The sequence below is a fragment of the Pezoporus occidentalis genome, unplaced genomic scaffold (assembly GCF_034315485.1).
Source record: "Pezoporus occidentalis ecotype Australia unplaced genomic scaffold, CSIRO_AGI_Poc_V1 ctg64, whole genome shotgun sequence".
In the NCBI taxonomy this organism is placed as follows: Eukaryota; Metazoa; Chordata; class Aves; order Psittaciformes; family Psittacidae; genus Pezoporus; species Pezoporus occidentalis.
Genome location: NW_026915987.1, coordinates 1,878,142 through 1,895,412, shown reverse-complemented (window position 1 = coordinate 1,895,412; position 17,271 = coordinate 1,878,142). Strand labels below are relative to the sequence as shown.

The 17,271-nt window shown below is 50.7% G+C and overlaps 1 protein-coding gene across 6 annotated transcripts in view; it reads right to left on the bottom strand.

The window, feature by feature from the left end:
- Positions 1-450: 450 nt before the first annotated feature.
- The window catches only part of ASTN2 (astrotactin 2), a 344,763-nt gene continuing 327,942 nt past the window's right edge, over positions 451-17,271 (bottom strand). For 5 of the 6 annotated variants that reach the window (XM_062640264.1, XM_062640262.1, XM_062640263.1 and 2 more), the window contains 3 exons: positions 8,782-8,882; positions 7,795-7,978; positions 451-1,317 (listed from right to left, as the gene is read on the bottom strand). In XM_062640264.1, coding sequence (XP_062496248.1) covers positions 1,080-1,317; positions 7,795-7,978; positions 8,782-8,882 — 523 coding nt within the window. In that variant the 3' untranslated portion in view covers positions 451-1,079. The remainder of the gene's footprint in view (positions 1,318-7,794; positions 7,979-8,781; positions 8,883-17,271) is intronic. The other variant, XM_062640269.1, reaches the window with a different exon arrangement.

Below are 17,271 nucleotides of genomic sequence, written 5' to 3'. Positions count from 1 at the left end.
CCTGTGCCAGCGTTTTACAACCCTCATTGTAAAGAATTTCTTCCTCACATCCAGCCTGAATGTCTCCTTTTTTAGTTTAAAACCATCACCCCTCATCCTGTTGCAACAGGCCCTGCTGAAAAGTCTGTCCTCATCTTTCTTTAGGCACCTTTTAAGCACTGAAAGGCCACAATAAGGTCTCCCTGGAGTCTTTTCTCCTCCAGGATGAACAATCTCAACTCTCTCAGCTTTCCCCATAGCAGAGTTGTTCCATCCCTCTGATCGTTTCTGTGGCCTCCTCTGGACCCTCTCCAACAGGCCCATGTCTTCCCTGTACTGAGGACTCCAGAGCTGGATGCAGGACTGCATCCAGAGCCGAGTAGGAACAGCCACCAGTGATACCTGGTCCTGTGAATGCCCAAGCAGCGCTGAGGTGGTGTCAGGAAGAAACACCAAGGAGGCAGCAGAGACGGACTTAATATGAACCTTTAATGCACAGCACAAGCTGCCGGGCGCCGGCTGCGCACGGAGCCGCTCCATCGACTCGCAGTGGTACAAAAGCCCAGCTTGCCTGCAGCATCCTGGCACCCGCCTGGCATCCCAATCCGGGCATCCTGGCTGGCAGCACGGTGTCACCGGCCACCCGCGCCACCTCCTCCTGCGTCCTCGGCCACCACTGCACCCCACAGGCAGGGAGGGGATCACCCTGTGCCCAGCAGCTCCCCTCTGCCTGACGCTGGCTTCCAGCGCGTTATCTCCTCCTATCCAGGGTTTTGGAGTGTGTAGTCCAGGAAATTCAGTAAGAAAAGATTAAAAAGGAGAGGCTTTGATGCTGAGTCAAATTAGGGAATTTCTTCTTGGTTTTTTTTCCTCTTGAAAAATTAAAAAAAAAAAAAAAAGGAAAAGAAATTAAAAGTCCAACTTGCTGATTTCTTGTTTCTCTGCTGTCTGCGTGAGAAAGTCCTGTTTGGCCTCGCTGTCCCCTTCCAACCCCTCCAAACACCACCCGACCCCAAACCCCACCAGCACTCAGCATTATCACAAGTCCTCGACTCCTCGGAGTCCCTTTGCCTCCCACAGCTCCAGGCCTGCACCTTCCCTCACCGCCCCTTGGACTCCCCGTACGTGTTGCGCAGCATGGAGACCATCTTCTCCTCGCACGTTACTTTGGTGTCCTTTAGGATGCTGTACCAGACCATGCCGGGCGGCCGGACCTCTTCGCTGCGGCAGAACAAGTAGGGCATGGTCTCGGTGCGGCTCTGGATGTAGGCACTGCGTAGCAGGGTGGAGCAGTGACTGCTGACCTTCTCCAGCCTCCTCAGGATCAGGTGTGCTTTCCTGGAGGGGACAGAGATAGAGATAGAGACAGAGCAGTGCGGGCAGTGCAAAGAGACCAGGAGACAGGACTTTTGGGGTCCACCACCAGCTCTGTCTATGAAGGTGATGAGGTGCTGGCACAGGGTGCCCAGAGAAGCTGTGGCTGCCCCATCCCTGGCAGTGTTCAAGGCCAGGTTGGACACAGGGGCTTGGAGCAAGCTGCTCTAGTGGAAGGTGTCCCTGCCCGTGGCAGGGGTTGGAACTGGATGAGCTTTAAGGTCCCTTCAACCCAAACCAGTCTATGATTCTATGAAGAATGCATGAGACCCATCTGCCTGACATTGTCTTTCCCATTTCAAGTGAGAAGCTCTGCTTTGCCCAAATGTTCTGGGTGTATCTACTATTCCACAGCAGCAGGCTGGAGGGACCTCAGGTCTGACCCACAAGAGCAGCTTGGGTGCACGGGGTCACTGTCTGCCCTTGCTATAGGGTCACCATCACCACTACGCGCTCTGACAGGCTCCAGCACATGTGCTAGTCCCCATGCACCCTGGTGACACTCCCAGCATCCTATTGATGAGGTCAGCCCTCCCTTCCCTGCTTTCCCAAGTCTCCAGGAGGCAAATGGCCCAAAAGGACTGACACTAGAAAAGCGAGGGGAAAAAAGCACACCACATGAAGACAAAACAAAATAAACCCATAAGAAACCAAGAATCCCCTTGTGGGAGCCTGTAAAGTGCTAAATCAAACAAAGGGAGGGGAAAAGGGTTTACTTCAGTGGTCTGAAAGTCGCAAGATCACAGATTATTTCCTCTCCCTTGGGTGCCACAGGAAAGCTCTGGATTCAGGGCTTGGGGATTTCGCAGTTCCTGCAGGAATGTAAATTCCCGATAATGCGATGTCAGGGGCAGCGAGGCACAAACACAGGGAGGGATTAGTTGGTTATGAAAGCTGAGTGATGTTGCAGTGTGGGGGGAGCCCGATGCACCCACAGGCACCCGGCGACAGGACGCCAGGGAAGGGCTGCCTGGAGCCACCCAGCGCCGGAGCAGAGGGCAGAGACGGTGGCAGGAGGCAAGAGAGCATCCCAGCATCCCAAACAGCTACAGACCAATCCCTGCAGAGCAGAAACAGTGGATGAAAGGCTGTAGTAAACCACTGCTCCTCCAGCGCTGCGTGTGGAAAACTGCCCTGCTCCATCCCCAGGGTCTTGGGGCAGGGTTGGCTTTACAGGGGAAGGGAAAAGGGAGTTGGTCATTCTTGGACCACACTACATGGTACCCATGTAGTGATTTAATGTATAAAGACAAGCCTGACTAGGCAATTTGAGTCATTAGCTATACACACACATATAATAATGGTGTCATGGGCTGAGCTGAGCCCAGCTCTGACAGAATCCTCTACTCATGCTACTCTTCATAGCAGCCACCTGACCTTCTGCAGCAGCTGGTGCTCCCACTGCTGAGAACAGGCCCGTCACTGCTGCATGTCTGCTGCAGATGTTATGAAATCCTACGATGGCATTAGATGCTTTCAGTAAAGACTGATCGAGTAAAGCTCAGCTCAGCAAGGTCTGTAGTGACTGTCACTGCAGTGAACAAACTTCAGCAAATCACAGTCACTGGTGTTGGATGGGACCAAACACCACCATCTGTGCCATTTCCTTGCTGGGAACAACCTGCCTTGATGAATATCTCTCTGATCTGGTTTTAGAGCCAAGAGCCCACAGTCAGCTCCTAGGATGGACTTGGATGTGACAAGTGCCATGGGGAAGTCATCCATCTGAAGGCCACCCAAACAACCCAATGATTTTCCCCCTGACTGACTCCATAAGGCAAGAAGGGAGCAACAATGAGTGGCCATGATGAGCCCTTGAGGCAAACCCAGTGGTGATAACCACAACTTGGCCCTAAACAGCACAAGGAGTGGACTGCCCAGCACATCCCTGTACATGTGCTGGCCAAGCTCTTCTCTTTCTCTCCCTCCTTCTCATCACTTCAACTAACTGTTCACACACCACTGCATCTGCAGGTGTGCTTGGTGCAGTCAGTCCCAGGAAAGAATCAGTGTTTAATGCTGCGATGCAGCACACAATGGGTTGGTGCTACAAGGATGCTGAAAACACGCTGCACTGTGGTCAAGGAGGAGACAGGGTGATGGGGAGGGAGGGAATCAGGCCCCTGGTTTTCAGTGCCCAGTGCCAAAAAGCCCCAGTTTTAATGGGTTTCACCACTTTGAGTCATTTATGTTAGTGGGGTAATGAAGTCATGTGTAAATGTTAGATTTAGCTTTCGGCTGTCAGCTGTTCCCTCTTAAAACAACTAAGGAGAAGGAGACCCAGAGCGGGTGAGGGGAAAAGAGAGGCTCTCTGGTGAAGTGGGGTAATAAATTACAGGAGCAGTTCTTGGGCTGCCAATTTAACACCATAAATCAAGGCCTGGGTATTACCCAAGCGCTCCCTGCGGAGGGCTGTCGGGTCAGAACGACCACCTTTTCAAATCCTGGAAATGAAATCTTCCTAAATGCTGACCAACCTCATCCCTGCCAGGAACAGTAATTTATTGCCTTATTAAAGGGCAGGAATAGGGAGAGGAGTGAGTGAGGGGGGGAGTTGCCTGTGGCCAAACCCCCAGCTCTCAGCCCCCAAAGGCATGCAGCAAACCCTTTCCCCTCACCCCATATCCCAGACAAGGGGTGCCCCCACATTGGCATGAGCCAGTGGAGCAATCCCACCTGCCACGTGCCCACCACAGGGGCTGTTGTTTTAAGTCAGCACCAGCCAGGGACTGATTTTGGTCTCCACTTCTATGATGGATTTAGGAGGTCACAGCCACAGCCATAAATGATGAAGAGGGGGATTTAAAAATAGGCTCTGTACGGCTGTTTCCCTCTGTGGTACCTTGTGGCATGGTGGGGGAGAGGAAAGGGAAAGGGGATGGGTGCTGCCAGGGCATCTTCCAAGTGCTCGTGCATGAAACAGTGGCCCCACTGCAAGGGAGTGCAGTGCAGTGATTGCACAGGGGACAGGGCACCGATGTCCCTGGTTGCCAGCCCCAGCTCCACAAGGCTGTGACCAAGAGCAGGAGACATGTTATGTCCTGCTCTGCCCAGCCCAGGGGTGTTCCCACAGGGACATTTGCCCCCAGATGCAGAGGGGCCTGTGACCACTCACATTGAGGGCTGGTGTGGGATGAAAACATATCCAGAGCCAGCAGAACCTTGCCCTATCTAACCTAGGAGGAAGGTATTAAAAGAGAATGAACCAGCATAAAGAGGCAAAGAAGAAATGATACCTGGGGTAGAGGGAGGATGAGATTCCCAGGACTGCTGCCTGGCTGCTGTGTTCCCATATGGGGTGATTTTGTCATAAATACAGATTCTTCCACTCTACTGAGAACTGACCTGGGTCTGTCAGACCCTCATAAGGGAGGACAATGAGTCCAGGACTCGATGGCCTCTTATCACAGCTTCCCATCAGAACATTGCATTCCCCCTCGGTACCAGAAGGCAGCTGCTCTGGAGATGCACTTCATCCCCCGTGACTGTCCCAGCTGCCTGCCTGGTGACCTGCTCCAGCAAAAGAAAGGCTGCAAGCCCTGGGCTGATGCCACATCCTGACCCCTGCTTGTTGCTGGAGGCCACAAGCAGGGGCATGGAAGGAAGATTTAAACTTAATTACTTCTCCTGCCTCCTCGTAAAGCCAGTGGTCATCAGAATTGTCCTGAAAACACAGTGAGAGAAACTTAATACAGAAACCTCCCTGTTGCTGTGTCAGGAAGCCCTCTGGCTGCACACATCCAAAGGTCTGAATGCACAGTAGCATTAAACCTTCACTGCTTCAGACAGATTTTGTTGGAACAAATTAACTCTGTGAGATTCACTCCGTGTCTGCAAGAGGACTGGGAAGGGAAGCAGGAAAAGGGTTTGTTGTTGCTAAAGGAGACGAGCAGGAAGAGGCAAGCCAGGTGCCAAGATGCTGCTGACCACAGAAAGTCCTGGTTTAGGGCCACCTATGAGCTAAGTTTTTAATGTCTCCTTAATGTAAACGGTCTGGTTGGGACATCTGGCTGTCAGCATGGCTCCTCGCAAGCAGCTGTTTGCAGTAACCTGTGGCTTTCATGGAAACTGGGCTCACGAGGGCTCTGGGGTGATGTATTTATTACACAGAGGCAATCAACTTCCCTCTTGTCGCTCCGGTTTATGAGGGAACATTTACTGCGAAGCTGAGGCTCATCTGATAAACATCTCAAGGTAGGAAAATGAACGTTCCCCCGGGAAGGAGAAGAGGCTGTCAGTTCCAATCGCGTCACAAGGTGGCCTCCATTGGCACATCCTTACTCTCCTCCCGCTAAGTCAGTGCCTCTGCTTCTGTCCAAGCTGGATGGCAGAGCTTTGCTCTTGTCAAGGGCCTGGCACTGGCTGCTGTGGTGTTTGTAGATGCTTCCCCTTGGCTCCAAGTCACGTATTGCTCAAGTAGAGAACAGGGGCACTGCTAGGAGCTCCTCTGGCTTGGTGAGGAAGGCAGACAGCAGCCGAATCGACCACTGGCTCTAGATGCAGTGTGGTACAGTCAGGCAAGATGGGCAGTTTGAATGTCACTTTGTACCTCTCACGACCTGATGCAGGTGTCAGGTTAGATAGCATCCTTCAGTAAGTGTGGTGGGTCTCAAATAACAGGAAATAAAGATCTGTAAGAAGAGGCTGATGGTTCCCAGGGATTTAAAGAGAGAGGAACAACTGAAAAGGACAAAGGAGTCTGCAGTATCATCAAGGGAGGAGGAGAGCAGTGGGGAGGATGAGGATGGCTCTGTGCCAGAGGCTAATGGACTACCAAAGAAACTATGACCAAGGTCATCTCTGGAGGAGGGCAAGCCCCAGGCCAGCTTGGATTTGTGTCCAGGAAGGATATAAACTGTTGTGAGGAGCTGTCATCTGGTGTTATAGGCAGATCCTTAGCAGTATCTAACAAGCAGACAGAAGCAGAATGCTTCCTAAGGGGCTGGGTGGCAGTCTGGCCTTTGCCAGGACACTGCCAGCACCCTTGGTGCAATGTACTTCATGTACCTTTGATATCTTAGAGTCACTGGGGTTTGCAGATGCAGTCCCTCTGGAAAGGTTCCTCTTCATACTCCCAGAACCAATCCTCTCCCAGCCCTCCTCAAAGCATGAAATGTATGGTAAAGAGGAAATACTTCTAGCATAAAGGTGTATATAGGTAACAGATGAGGTGCTGTGCATCCTTGCATGGTGTCAGGGGCACCACAGGGCTAGAATTTAGGAGGACCTTTCTAGTGCCTATATCAGCAAGCTGAATTATTCTTTTGGGACAGAGGGAAGGTGGAAAAGGGAATTTTGGAAACATTTATGGTTTGTATGGCAACCATATACCACTGTGAGAATAAACACACGCCAAGGCAGATAGATAGAGAAATAAATAGAAGGAAACGTTCATGAAAGGTACTATTTAGAAGAGCCAAGTTTATCACATATCGATTGCTCAATCATTGACCCCTCTGATGGTGTCAAACAGTCAAATCTACACACACAAGTAATAATCTGTTCACCAGCACCTCAGCTCTGCCCTTCCAGGGGCTAAAAACTGTTTTCACATAGGATTAATCCCCCTGCAGCGGGCGTTTGCATTGCCTCACATGTCCCCAGCCACACAAGGAGGTAACAGGAGCCCAAAGCTAAACGTGGGACAAGTGGTCCTCTCCTTCAATGTTCACAGGGAATCTTTCCTGGGTGTGGAGGAAGCCAATGTGAATGCAGGATGGCAGAACGGATCTGTCCTGGGTGCAGAATCCACTTTGGTCCTGGAGGTCACGTCATGTTCCTTGACACCAGCAAAAACTGCCCAGGAGGGATTCTGCTGCTCCTCATTACCTGGCTCTTTGGCATGCACGAATACTACAGCATAAGGACGGACTTGTCCTGTATTCCTCAAACACCCCGACGTGTACAGCTGCCTCTGTACTGCAGCTCTTGGTACCTAATGCTTGGTGCACACACCACTCAACACATACACACCTGCTGCATGTTTGCTCCATCCCCTCAGTCACCCTTTCCAAGCATCCACCCTGCAATTCATCAGGACATCTCTGAACCCTGGGGCAGCCATGGGCTCATCTACCACGGCTCTGCAACTGAAGAGGATCTGAGTCGGTCCCAGTTTACTCTCTTGTCCCAGGCCTAATTTACACCCTTCAGCTCTTCCAACACACCCAGCTCATCTGCACTACCTGCCTGTGTCAGGCTGGTTGCTACATGTCCCACACACTCCCATCCAAAGACCTCCAAGCTGCTATATCTGCCATAACCACTCATCCAAAGATTGAGTGGGACCTGGTGGTCCTAGGGGATGACAGCTTGGTGACCACCAAAAGGGGACTTCTCTCAGATACAAGGAAAAGGCAGAGACGGCCACATCCACAGTGGCCAAGCAGAAGTGTGCCCCAGGCACTGGTGCAGGGGAGAGTGCAGGGAAGGGACAGGTACCTGGGCCCCAGCTCGTCCTCACTACGCCACACGAAGTCTCCAAACTTCTCGTAGTGGGAGTTGTAGTGGTGCTGGACTCGGAAGAGCATGGAAGCGGAGACCTCCATCAGCGTGTTGTAGGCTGTCTGCTGCTCCTTCCCACTGGTGTAGCCGTTGTAGAGGTTGTAGATTTTGTCAGCTATCTCTGGAAAGGATCAGGGGAATGGGATTAATGAACAGGGGTGGGCATCTGGGGTGCCTGCTGGTCCCTTGGGATTGCCTGCAGCAGTATCTGGTGACTGGGGGAGCATTTAAAGACTCCAGCAATTCTCCATGAAGGAATGGGAAGAGGAGGAGGGCTGCAAACACAGCCTTACCCTCTCATGTAGGGCAGGCAAGCTCTTCCCTAATTCACCAGAACAAAAGCAGTTGCACAGCTATGATGCTAAAGGATAGGAAGAATACAAGGCTGTTGGTAACAAGATGGTACTTCAGCCACAAATACTGCGCATCATCTTTGTGGTATCTACTAGAGCCGCTCAGATGTATTAAACAAGAGGGTGAACCCTGCTGTAGAAAAGGATCTTTCTTTAGAGTTGAAAAATGCACAAAACTCCATTCCCTCCCTTCTCTGTAGTCTCCTGTTTGCTTACTTTTCCTGGTAATGCTCATCAAGAACATGGAATAAAGCATTAATCAAAACTTCCTTTTGTGTGCTTTTCAGAATAGAAAGCAAGGAAGAAAGAAAAGAGGTAACCTGCCTTTCACATAGAGGAATCTTTAAATCTGAAAGCAGCCAAAAGCTCTGGGCATAAGAACAAAAGGTATTGGCTTCAAACCTCAAAAATGCAGATGTGCAAAAGCAGCGGGGCTTTTACTGGTGTTTCTGATTCGGAACCAAACCAGCTGCCACCAGCATCCTCCTAAACACCCAGAGCTGAATAGAGGCAAAGCAAAATTAGCAGGAAATGTCTTTTGTCATGGCAAATGAGGCACCTGAACACTGACCTTCTGCCTTGCTGTCATCTACCAGCGGGCAGGCTGTCCTCAGGGTGACCGTGCTCGGCTCTGAGTGTCTCCCTCGCGTATCCACTGCGTAAAGGGTAAATCTGGAAGGCAGGAAGGAGAAGGAAAACAAAGCCTTTATCACCCAATCCCACACCATGGGGTTGTTATAGGAACCGGCCTTCACAAGAGGAAGCAAGAATGGGGTCAGGTTTGCCATCTCAAGGAGATGCGAGATGGGCTTAGAATAGGAGAGCACCCAGGGACAGGAGGCCACCATGTCCCCATGCAGCACGATGGACCCCCTCCATCCCTGGAAGCCCTGTGGGGCTGCACCCTGCAGCTGCCTGACTGCAAGAGGGTGTAAACACCTCCAGGGTTGCTTTGCCATGTGCTGATGCAAACGTTATAATGCTCTGGCGTCTGCAAGCCGGGCTCCTCTGCGGCCCTCCTGAGACTGAGCAGTATTTCCTGGTGTAAGCGGGCTCTGTGCTGACAAGTGACAGCTCGTACACATTCTGTGAACGGCCTTGAGGTTGTTTTCTCCCTCATTTCCCCACCAGGGTGGGGTTGGTAAAAGGGTGGGAATGATAATTTCACACTCAAAGCTAATGGAGAGCATCTGACAGTAAAATATGGCTTTTGTGTTGGATGAAGCAGTCAATAAACAGGCTGTGGCTGCATGGGATGTCCAGGGATGCTGAGCACAGAGCCCTGGTCAGAGTATCAAAGCTCCAAGAGCTTTTTCACAGCAGGGGGGACAATCTTCTGTCCACTCTCCCAAAAGGCACTGGTTCATATTTATTCACTCCAAGCCAGGCACGGAAACTCCAGCTTGGCTTTGACAAAGCGCAGGAGCTGGCTTGAACCCCTCGGAGGTTGGAGATGCCTGGTGGTGGGGTACCCAGCTCCCAAGAGACAGCAGAGCCCCACTCCTTATCCTAAACATGAGCAGCTCTTGCAAGTGAGTTTAAAGAGTCCCATAAAAGCAGCTGAAGCTTAAATGGGATTGAGACCTTGGGGTGTGTTTACTTAAGGAATGGTCCTAACTCCCCAGCATCCTTCATGGGGGCAGAGCAATGCCTTCCTTATCCTCACCCCACACACGAGCCCCCTCTCTCCTCCCGGCTGCACCCCATGCACGTGCCTGATAAGAGCTGCCATTTGCACAGTAGCAATTCCCAGCACAGGACCCATTCTCCCTGAACAATTAGCCTTAGTTCCTTAACAATACTTGCTATCTGAAAGGATGCCAGCAGCCTGCCAAGGAACCAGCTTGTGTGTAGGGGCAACTCCCATTTTCACTAAGCTGGGCCATGCAGAGGATGCACACTCTCAGCTCACCCATGGAGATGCTATTTAACTCTTTGGCATGACATCAATTTCCTTAATTTACAAGGAATGTTGCTGAGAGTGGGAGCAGCTTGGGAAGGATGTCCACAGCTTCACAAGTACCACACACAGGCTGTTCACTCCCTATAATTAAGGGACAGCAATAGAGTAATAGAGTAATAGCAAATTTAGGGCAGGAGTCTAACTTCAGCATCCCATTCCAGATGTACCACCTCCTTACAGTAGACAAAGGGTTCAAGGTGAGTAAGGAGTCTCCTGCTGTAAGCAGATAAGGGATGTGTCTCTGCAGCTTGGCAGCATGAATCCCTCTCTTTCCAGGCCCAGAAAGCAACAGCAATAGGAGCACCCATTGTTCGGTGGGGGGACCTCAGCCCCAGTGAGACGAGGAATTCTGCATTGAGAGAGCTGAACAACGCTCTTCTTGCTCACCAGTGCAAGCACAACAAGCAGTAAGAGGGCTCAGCATGCAGGTTACCGCTGCGTGCTGCTCTCCATCCCCATCCTGGGGCCACTTGCTTAGCCACAGCAGCTGGGTTGTTGTGTTTTCTTTCTCAAATGGGTGGGCACAGCTAATGTGTAACCTCTGCTCTGCCTTGTAGCCGCTCAGGCAGCAAGGCTCCATTAGCAATCAGTGCCAGAGCACTTTCCATGAAAAACAGCAGACTTTTATCCCAACACAGTTGTAATATTCAGCAATTAGTGCCCACATCACCTAGTCCATCGCCAGGGGGGTCAGGAAGATTGGTTGGGTGTTAAAGCGTATCCACCCCTCTGGGTGATGTTAAAGACCTATGTTAGCCCTTTGACTGCACTTTTCCCCTCTGCCCAGCATACACAAGAACAAAGTCATTCAGCTGCCAAGAGCAAGAGCATCTGTACTGGTCAGGCCTAGGTTAAAAAATACATATCAACAAACAAGCCCTTCATTTCATCCTTCTTTTTTTCAGATGATAGAAGAAAAAACCCCATAAATGTAAATGGAAAACATCAGAATCAAAGTGATTTTGATCTGCTCAAAACCACTTTTTTTTGAGGAAAAAGAAAAATACTTGCTTTACCTCACCTGAAACCAGCCCTCTTTCAAGAACCTCAGAGGAAAGCTCTTCATTTCCATTCACTCGGAATGAGATGTTATGGAATCAGCACCAGTAAATCCAGCTTTGGTGGAAGCTGGTTGGCAGCCACAGCCCTCTGCACCTCTCCAGGCCCTTCCAGGGGTGATCTCAGAAGGTTTTAACATTAATTACGGTCCAAAAGATCACCCTGGAGCACAGCAGTAGTAATAGCTCTGTTTATCAGTGGTAAACAGAGACACATGAGATGAAGCATCGTGACCCGGAGAGGCTCGGTGACATGAACAGTTTGGAAACTCAGGAGATGATGGTTTCCAATCTTGCTCTCAAACCACTTGACCACTCAGCAAAACACTCTTATGGGCAGTTAATGGCACTGTGCAGAGCAATGGGGTTTATGTTTTACTTTGATTCCCAGAAGCAGACAATAATGAAGAGAAGAGAGTGCAAAGATCTGCAGCTCAGAGTAAACTTGGTATTAACAGAAGGATCTTGCTTACTGCATCTAAGAGAAGCCTCCAGCAGATGCAACCGAGGTGCCACCAGCAGGGATAGCACCAGCATGGGACCCAACAGGGCACAAAGGTGGTGGGACATGAGGGAGCACAACCACACGGGAGGGATGGGGAGGTCTGCATATAAACAAGGGGAAAGCTGCAGCAAGCACGACTGAGGGAGGGAGCTGGTGGGCTCGAGTCCGGTGTTCTGAGCCAAGGACCGAAGCAGGCAGCATCCCCACCGACAATGATGGAGCTGCACCTGACGATGCCAACCCTGATAATTTGCAAAACAAAACCAATGAGGCTGAAGAGCGGTTCCGAGTGTTCTGCCCAAGGCAGGGGATCTCTGGAGTGAAGTCAAAGCCAGAAACAAAAAGGTCCCAGACCCACACTGAGTGCCTGAAACACGTCAGACAACCTGGAATGCCATATGGTAGCTACGACCTGACAGAGCCTCCTTCAGAACCTGGAGGTGTTTTGTTTAGCAATCAACTTTCCTCACGATGGTTTCTCGTGTTTTCCTGTGCTTTACAAAGGAGCTTGGGGCTACCTGCTACTGTCTCACAGCTGATCCTCTTTTCCATGAGTGCCTTCAGTAAGAGCACACATGAACACTTGTTTTTCTACAAATAACTAAGACGTATTTTGCCCAAAGAGGTCCCAAAGCGCATTTCACCACTCCAAGCACGTATGCTCTTGGCAGAGATCAGCCCTCCATGCCTGGAAACGCTGCCACCTCTGCAGCAAAACACAGCGGATGAAATCCTATAAAGTAATGCTGCTTAAATGTTTACTACTAAACTCAAACCCATTGGGACCTGAAGGAACTTTCAGAGAGAGAGAGAGAAGGCAATTAACATTTGGCCTCATGAAATGTCAACACCTTCCTTGTAGATACCCCACCCAGCATTGGCTGAAGCCTGGATTTTATCACTAGGCTCAAGATGCTTCTTGGGGGAAGAAGAGAAAGCAGAGGGGGATGTTTAAGCTCCGGTTCCTGGAATCCAATGAATGTGGAAGATGGTTAATTGCATTTGAAATAAGGAATATTAAAGAACAGAAAAATAACAGAAATATTTCTATTTTTCTAGTTTTCCATTTTAAACGTTTTTCAGTCCAGAGAAAAAAATAACTCAAAATACAAACTTCTACAGGCACTAAGGCTCTACTACTTCTCAGGCTAAGAATGAAGCCCCAGAAGATGTTATTTATTTATAGACACCAATGTCAGCTCATGTTTTTTTCACTTCCTCTCATGATACTCATGTTTGAGTGCTTTACTCATGATCCTTACTTGCGGGAAGGGAGATAAGAACTTCTGCATCTGACCTTCCTTAGCTTGGCGGCTCATGTCTTTATATCCCATAGAGATACCACAGGCATTTCTGTTCTGCCTTGTGCTCTGCTCAGAATCATAGAATAATAGAATAGTTAGGGTTGGAAAGGACCTTAAGATCATCAAGTTCCAACCCCCCTGCTGTGGGCAGGGACACCTTACGCTAAACCATATCACCCAAGGCCTCGTCCAACCTGGTCTTGAACACTGCCAGGGATGGAGCATTCACAGCTTCCCTGGGCAGCCCATTCCAGTGCCTCACCACCCTAACAGGAAAGAATTTCCTCCTTATATCCAATCTAAACTTCCCCTGTTTCAGTTTTAGCCCATTACCCCTTGTCCTGTCACTACAGTCCCTAATGAAGAGTCCCTCCCCAGCATCCCTATAGGCCCCTTCAGATACTGGAAGGCTGCTATGAGGTCTCCACACAGCCTTCTCTTCTCCAGGCTGAACAGCCCCAACTTCCTCAGCCTGTCTCCATACAGGAGGTGCTCCAGCCCCTGATCATCCTCGTGGCCCTTCTCTGGACTTGTTCCAACAGTTCCATGTCCTTTTTATGTTGAGGACACCAGAACTGCACACAGTGCTCCAGGTGAAGTCTCACAAGAGCAGAGTAGAGGGGCAGGATCACCTCCTTCGACCTGCTGGTCACGCTCCTTTTGATGCAGCCCAGGATACGGTTGGTTTCTGGGCTGCAAGCACACACTGAAGCTGGCTTATGTTAAGTTTCTCATTGATCAGCACCCCCAAGTCCTTCTCCACAGGGCTGCTCTGAATCTCTTCTATGCCCAACCTGTAGCTGTGCCTGGGATTGCTCCGACCCAGGTGTAGGACTTGGCATGGTTAAACTTCATGAGTGTAACCACTTGGCATGGTTAAACTTCATGAGGTTGACATCAGCCCACCTCACAAGCGTGTCGAGGTCCCTCTGGATGTCATTCCTTCCCTCCAGGGTATCAACCGAACCACACAGCTTGGTGTCATCGGCAAACTTGCTGAGGGCGCACTCAATCCCACTGTCCATGGCAGTGACGAAGATGTTGAACAAGACCGGTCCCAACACTGATCCCTGAGGGACACCACTCGTTACTGCTCTCCAGCCGGACATTGAGCCATTGACCACAACTCTTTGTGTGCGCCCATCCAGCCAGTTCTTTATCCACCGAGTGGTCCATCCATCAAATTGATGTCGCTCCAGTTTAGAGACAAGGATGTCATGTGGGACAGTGTTGAACGCTTTGCACAAGTCCAGGCAGATGCCATCAACTGCTCTACCCCTGTCCATCAGTTCTGTAGCCCCATCATAGAAGGCCACCAAATTGGTCAGGCAGGATTTCCCTTTAGTGAAGCCATGCTGGCTGTCACCAAGCACCTTGTTGATTTTCATGTGCCTTAGCATGCCTGCCAGGAGAATCTGCTCCAAGATTTTGCCAGGCTCAGGGGTGAGACTGACTGCTCTGTAATTCCCCGGGTCATCCATTTTCCCCTTCTTCAAAATGGGGGTTATATTTCCCTTTTTCCAGTCATGGGGAACTTCACCTGACTGCCATGATTTCTCAAATATGATGGCCAGCGGCTTCGCAACTTCATTCGCCATCTCCTTCAGGACCCGCGGGTGGATCTCATCAGGACCCGTGGATGGATCTCATCAGGACCCGTGGACTTGTGCACATTCAGATTTTTAAGATGGTCTCGAACCAGTTCCTCTCCTACAGTGGGCCCAAGGTCTTCATTCTCACAGTCCCTGCGTGTGCCTTCCAAGACTTGGGTGGTTTGGTCAGAGCCTTTGGCAGTGAAGACCGAGGCAAAGAAGTCATTCAGAACCTCAGCCTTCTCCAAATCCTGTGTAGCCAGTTCTCCTGAGAGCTTCCTGAGGGGGCCTACGTTCTCCCTAGTCTGTTTTTTATTTGCTATGTACCTGTAGAATCCCTTCCTGTTATCTTTAATACCTCTAGCTAAGTTTAATTCTAACTGGGCCTTAGCTTTCCTAACCTGGTCCCTAGCTTCTAGGACAACATCCCTGTACTCTTCCCATGCCACCTGTCCTTGCTTCCACTTATTATAAGCCTCTTTTTTCATTTGGATTTTCCTCAGGAGCTCCTCATCTATCCAAGGAGGTCTCCTGGCTCTCCTGCTGCACTTCCTTCTGGTTGGGATGCAACACTCCTGAGCTTGCAGCAGGTGATCCCTGAATATCAACCAACAGTCTTGGGCCCCTCTGCCCTCTAGGACTGTATCCCATGGAACCTTCCTAAGCAGGTTCCTGAAGAGGCCAAAGTCTGCTCTCTTGAAGTCCAGGGCAGTGAGCTTGCTGCACGCTCTTCTCACTGTCCTGAGGATCTCAAATTCGAGCATCTCATGATCGCTGCATCCAAGGCTGGCTTGGAGCATCACATTTCCAACGAGCCCTTCCCTGTTGGTGAGCACGAGGTCAAGCATGGCACCTCTCCTTGTCGGCTCCTCTATTACTTGCAGAAGGAAGTTGTCTTCCACACAATTGAGGAACCTCCTGGATTGCTTGTGCCGGGCCGTACCGTCCTTCCAACAGAGGTCAGGGTGGTTGAAGTCACCCATGAGAACAAGGGCCTGCGAGCGTGAGGCTTTTCCTATCTGTCTATGGAGGGCTTCATCTGCAGATTCCCCTTGATCAGGTTGTCTGTGACAGATCCCCACAGTAATGTCTCCCATAGCTATATTCCCTTTAACCCTGACCCACAGACTCTCTGTGGACTGCTCACCTGTCCCCAGACAGAGTTCCATACTCTCCAGCCTATCCCTAACATAAAGGGCAACTCCCCCTCCCCGCCTGCCAGGCCTGTCCTTCCTAAAGAGCCTGTAACCTTCCACTCCAACACTCCAGTCATAGGAGCCATCCCACCGTGTTTCTGTGAAGCCTATTATATCATACCCCCATAGACATGCCCACATCTCTAATTCCTCTTGTTTGTTCCCCATGCTACGTGTGTTTGTATAGAGGCATCAGAGCTGAGCTCCAACTGAAGCCGGCTCATTGGCTGGAGCGGCTGGGATATCTCTACATTGCTCCAAGCATTTATTATAGGTTCTGGCAACTGACTGGTGTCTTCCTGAAGCCTTTGGGCTTGTGAAGCTGCTCAATGAGATGCTGTACTGCAAACAGGCTGGCTGGGCTGCTGAGATATGGGCCCTATAAGGAGTCAAAATCCTGCAGGTGCCAAACACCCATGTTAAGTAACTGGGTGCCTGCAAGTAGCTGGCTGCATCCAAAAGCAATGGCTGTGGGGCAAACCCGTGCTGTGCTAAGGAAAGCCCTGAACCACATGAAGGGAGGAAAAGGCAGAGATGCTGCTGCTGAGCCCAGCAGAAATATGGTCTCATGCTTTCCAAAGTGGTGCAACCACAAGATGCTCTCGACAGTTGGCTGGAGCTTGGCTGATAAGCCTGGGCTCAGCACCTTGCTCCTGCAGCCACAAGACTACTGCTGAGCTCCAGGAGCCTGGTGCAGGGTAGACCTGGCCACTGTCACACAGTGCACTGGATTCCCTCTCCCCTGGTAGTGTGGGTACCACTGCCCACCATGCTGAGCCCAAGAACACAGATCCCAACCTGTGTGGCATCACCTCGGTGTTACGTGCACATCCTGCCATCACCTTCTTGTGGATCACAGCTTGTCCATGCCTTCTGCACAGCCCAGGGTCTCTGGGCTCACATTCAACCAGCGCTGCTGAGGCTGGTCCAGCACGCTGACATGCACACATCACACCCCTGCTTTGCCAGCCCTTCTTGCTTCCTGTTCCAGCTTCAAAACAAGTCAAGAGGCCCCTGTTTAAAAGCTCTCAATGGACCAGCTCTTGGCAATCCCCGTGTCTCTGCTCCTCTGTCATGTCAGCATGGGGACTGAGCATGAGGGACCTGGGGCCAGCAACACTCTGAATGTGCCCAGACACAGGCAAGTGCAGAGCAGAGCAACCAGGAAGAGTGCCACAACATCTTTATGCTCGGGGGACCCATGAGCACAAACTGTTCTTTCCCAATCTTGTAGTACCTTTGGCTCTCAGACACCAAGATGAGGGGCTTGCTGGAGGCAGCCCAGAGGTGGGAAGGCTGACGGGGTTGTGTGTTTCTTTATCCCAGTACTCACAGTAGAGCATCATTTTGGTGAGTGTAGCAAAGCTTCTTGTGGCTGCTAAAGCCAGCAATAAATTTACCCAAAGTTTCCCTGAAAGACTATTCCTGCAAGGTGGGGGAGCC